Source organism: Trichechus manatus, unplaced genomic scaffold, assembly GCF_000243295.1.
Source record: "Trichechus manatus latirostris isolate Lorelei unplaced genomic scaffold, TriManLat1.0 scaffold00204, whole genome shotgun sequence".
Lineage (NCBI taxonomy): Eukaryota > Metazoa > Chordata > Mammalia > Sirenia > Trichechidae > Trichechus > Trichechus manatus.
In genome coordinates, this window is record NW_004444140.1 from 484,087 (window position 1) to 488,674 (window position 4,588).

Below are 4,588 nucleotides of genomic sequence, written 5' to 3' on the forward strand. Positions count from 1 at the left end.
TGAAAATATACATAGCCAAAGATAAAACATTTCAAAAATTTCTACATGCACAGTTTAGTGACATCAATTACATTCTTGCAGTTGTGCTGCTATTCTCACTTTAGATGAAGGTTTACCGAACAAAATAGTTTCTCATTAAACAGTACACATTGCCCCATGACAATAGTTTAAAAAATATTTCTTAATAGACTTATAAAGCAGTCTTTTGTTTGAAATGTTTATCTTAGGGGGCAGAAAGGATAGTGATATTAATTTCTCTATCCTATGACAGTATCTATTCTAAAATTATTTTAATGACTCTACAACAGAAGCAACTTGGTTTATCCATGGATCCTTTTGGTGTTGGCAAATGAACTCAAACTAGTCCAGATCCCCCTGGTGGTTTGTAGATGTCAATACCACTGTAAGCCCATTCAGTCCGAAAGTTTCTCGAGTAAATATGTATTTTTGCTGCTTTCTTCTATGAAGGAAATGTTACTGATTGACCATCAAAAGAACACATTTTGAAGTCCCTCCCAAAACACTGATGAGTTGGAGTAAGCCATCTACGCTGTTGTACCTTGATAAACATTTGTGTTATATCTTTCTAGATATAGGATATAATTTGGGAAGAGATTTTCCTTTTTATGAAGTTAAGAACTGTAGAAGAATTAATGATCTTAGCCTCACTGGCAACCAACTACAAATCTCAGCTATATTAATAAGAGAATTGTATAATTCAGAAGTAATTTATAGTAGACTTTGAATGTATTATGAACTTCCCCCATTAGAGCTGCTGTCATATGATTGCTTGACATTATTTAGAGACTCAATCTATTTGAGCCTCAAAAATGACTATATGAAATAGGTATAGTTTATCTGTACTTTACAGATGAAGAATCAGGCTTATGTGCCCATGGACACAGAAAATTAAGCTGTTGGGACTTGAAGTCAGATTTTGTGGTTTCAAATCACCTGCTTTTGATTTTACAATGCCAGGTCCCTTGAAGCCTAGATATCTACTGAGTAATAAGGAGAAATCACATGGAGATTTGAAATGTATTTGTAATATCCACAACATGGCTAATCTACATGTGGATAATGCAGAATTGATTGACTATAATTCAACGGTGAGAACCCCAGAATTACTTGCTGGGTTCTGTGTGTTGTTGGCATTAACATCTGTAAGAAATTGTACTCTGATGTTAAATTATGGTTTATTTGAGTAGGCTGAATTCCTATTAAATACATAGTGTAGTTTCAGCAAAAAGCAACTTGTCCTTATATAATTTGGAAACTGGCAATGACAGGAAACAAATTTGAAAGAAAACAATTTTGCCCCAGACATAAATAAACATAAGGAAAGCAGAGAACTAGCATATATTGTCACCAGTGTTCTGGAGAGTGTTCCATTGATTTTAACCTGTTATTGAATGTAACATACTGATCATGAGATGAGTTTCTCTCATGTTCATCTTGTTTTATTAGACCCTAATAGAAAAACACTATTGAAAAATCCTTAGTTCAACTTCTGTTTGTTTATTCACTTAAATTTCTTTAAAAATTTTTTCCCGTATAAAAATTTATACATACATTGTTATGTGACTCTAATTGCTCTCCCCATACTGTGACAGCATACTCCTCCTTTCCACCCGATTCCCCACATCCCATTCAACCAGCTCCTAACCCTCTCTGCCTTCCCATCTCAACTCCAGACAGAAGCTGCCCATTTCAACAAATTTATTGAGTACCTACTATATGCCAAGTTCTCATTAGGCATTGGAGATAGAGCTGTGAACATGCTAGATATGGTCTGTGCTCTCATAAACCTTAACTTCCAGTGGGGAAAGCCAGACAAGAAATAATACTCTCTTTTTACTCGGTGTAGGTCACTGCAGAAATGAACAAAGCACATGCTGCTTCAGGGAGAGGTGAGAGATGTGTGCGTCTCTGAATCACATGCGTTATGTAAGGAAGAAACAAATACTAAGGAGAAGCTCTTAGCTCATCTCAAACTGCCAACCTTTCAGTTAGCCAAGCACAAACTGTTCGTGCCACCCGGGGACGTAGCTTCAGCTTACGTTATGTTTTCTCCTTCCCATTGTCTAGACAGTTTGTACCTTAGACTACAACTGGTAAAACAGTGAATTTCATAACCTCTATAATTACAATGTGCATTCTTCAAAAGGTAGAACTTTGGTTTTCTGTAAATATTAAAAACTTTCTATGAAGTTTCTTGTGTCTACTGGAATAGAATCAGAGAAATGATCTTACTAGGAAAAGCGATAGTTTCATGATGTGCAGGTAATTTCTTTCTCTCCATCTTTCTCTGACAGAATTTATCTTGGAGAAAATTATGGTTTTTAATAAGATAAATTTATGTACTTGGTCCTGCATGCAAGATAAGATCTTAGGTGCAATATTTCATAAAGAATTGACAGTGCAACTTTTTGTATTTAGTGCCTATGTCATTAAACAGAATTACTAAAACAATTTACTCAAAACATTTTCTCAGTGCCATATACAAGGTAACATGTCCCCAGCAGCTGATAACAGTTTGAGGAAGGAAATGCATATACTGTAAGCATATAATGAGGAGCCCTGGTGGCACAGTGGTTGAGCACTCAGCTGCTAACCAAAAGGTCAGTGGTTCAAACCCATCAGCCGCTCCACAGGAGAAAGATGTGCCAGTCTGCCTCTGTAAAGATTTACTGCCTTGGAAACCCTATGGGGCAGTTCTACTCCTATAGGGTTGCTATGAGTTGGAATCGACTCGATAGCAATGGGTTTGGGTTTTTTTGGTAAGCATATAATGATAACTAAAAGCAACATATTAAAAAGCAAAGGTACAGGTAATTGCCACGATTTAATATTTAATTTAGAGTTAAATTTGCTTGGAATAAATTCCTTTAATCTTTTATTAAATGTATTTGGTAATTTTTCCAGGAGATGGCACTGTTGAGTTAGTTTTTTTCTTTTCAGATAGTAAAACAATAGACCATTCATCTTTGTATCACCCAAACAAAGAAATATTCCTTTATAACCTCTATTCTCCCCACTAATCACATGCTACAGGAACTGACTGTCTTGTGATCTACTCCATAGTTGGCATAGATTAAAAAATAATCTGTATTTTAAAATTATTCTGACACATGGTAGGTACGGAAAAGAACAAATTGTTCACCAGTTCTCATCAAGCTTTATCTTGTCAGTTCAGTAGCTAAGAAGTTGGAGGGCTATTCTAGAGATTTTACCGTGCTGCTCAGATTCCATTCAGAAATATTTTCCATTTCTCATGTCTTCTTATGGTTGTTCTAGGAAATGTAAATTTGTAAATCTTGTTTGCAAATTGAGTGAATAGGACTTTGACGTAAACACTGAGTTCCGTGCACTGCACCATTTTGCTCCACAGTGAATATACTCTTATCTGGGTTTACTGCCTATTGGTAGTTAAAGGTAATTTTCAGTTGCTTTCTTCATTTAGGTGTAACGTTATGCATATTTTGTATCTATTAAACAACTACCTTTTCTATTAAACAACTTCTAGCATTCTGAAAGGGTGGAGTCAGTAGGGTTAAGGATCCAGAACTGGTTCTACCTGCGCTGCATGTTCAAGAAGTCACGCGCAGGGAACAGTGTAGGGTTTTGTTTTATTTATTGGGGGCAGGGTGCTAATTTGGGGGACTTCATATACTGAAAACCAAACTTGTGCAATGCACTCACTGCAGGGTTAAGACACTTTAGTAAAAATAAATGTCCGTCTATGAAGTGACCATGTATAAGCAGTGGGCAATTCCCTTGCCCCTTTTACCTGCCCCTAATGTCTATTTTCTAACTCCAGAAAAACCAAAAAGTAATTCTGCCTTTGGCCTACCTCCCTGCAGAAGAGGAAGGTGGAAAGACTTCACGCTTGCACAAGTCACGGATGTCCTGATGTTTGTCTGCCTCTGTAGGATTAGGCCCACGCAGTTCGCATTCACCTTCTTGGCAGCGAGGCTGCTGTTTCAGCAGACAGTGGGCGCTCCAGTGCGCGAGGTTAAAAACCTGAAGCACCAGCTCCCGGCAAATCCCCCTTTCCAGCTAAGAGAGCTCAAGAGCTCAGGGATTCCCTGAGCTTTCCTAAGCGCTGCGGCAACCAAAGGAATTTTAGGGGTGTCTCTTTGGGGGAGGGAGGTGTACTAACCCAGCCCCAACTTGAAGGTGACAAAAGGGGCAGCTAGAGGTCGGGACATCAAGGCGCGGCCTCTCGCACGGAGCCGGGGCTCCGCGGGAAGGTTGAGAAAGCTCCTACACTAACTCTGGAAGCCCGATCCCGGAGACGCCGGGAGAGGGGGATGACCTCAGCGGTCTCTGCCACGTTCCAGCCAATCAGTCCCGCATCTTGGCATCCGAATCCAGGATCCCCGAAGCCGGAGGCGACGCGAGCCAATGAGGAGTGGACGAGGGAAGAAGGACAGGTGGGCAGCCTATGGGGGCGGAGAGGCCTGGCTGCGCGTATCCAAGGAGCTCCGGGCTCGGGCTCGGGGGTGTGGCGCGGCGCCGGCGGGGGTGGGCGGGCGCGCCGGACGGCAGGTGTCGGCGGCGTTGGCATTCGGCGGCGATGGCGCGT

The 4,588-nt window shown here is 40.4% G+C and overlaps 1 protein-coding gene across 1 annotated transcript in view; it reads left to right on the plus strand.

Moving 5' to 3' along the window:
- Window positions 1-4,200: 4,200 nt before the first annotated feature.
- SORT1 (sortilin 1) overlaps window positions 4,201-4,588 on the plus strand; it is an 84,519-nt gene continuing 84,131 nt past the window's right edge. Inside the window, exon 1 of the mRNA XM_023742178.1 lies at window positions 4,201-4,436. Coding sequence (XP_023597946.1) covers window positions 4,314-4,436 — 123 coding nt within the window. The 5' untranslated portion in view covers window positions 4,201-4,313. The remainder of the gene's footprint in view (window positions 4,437-4,588) is intronic.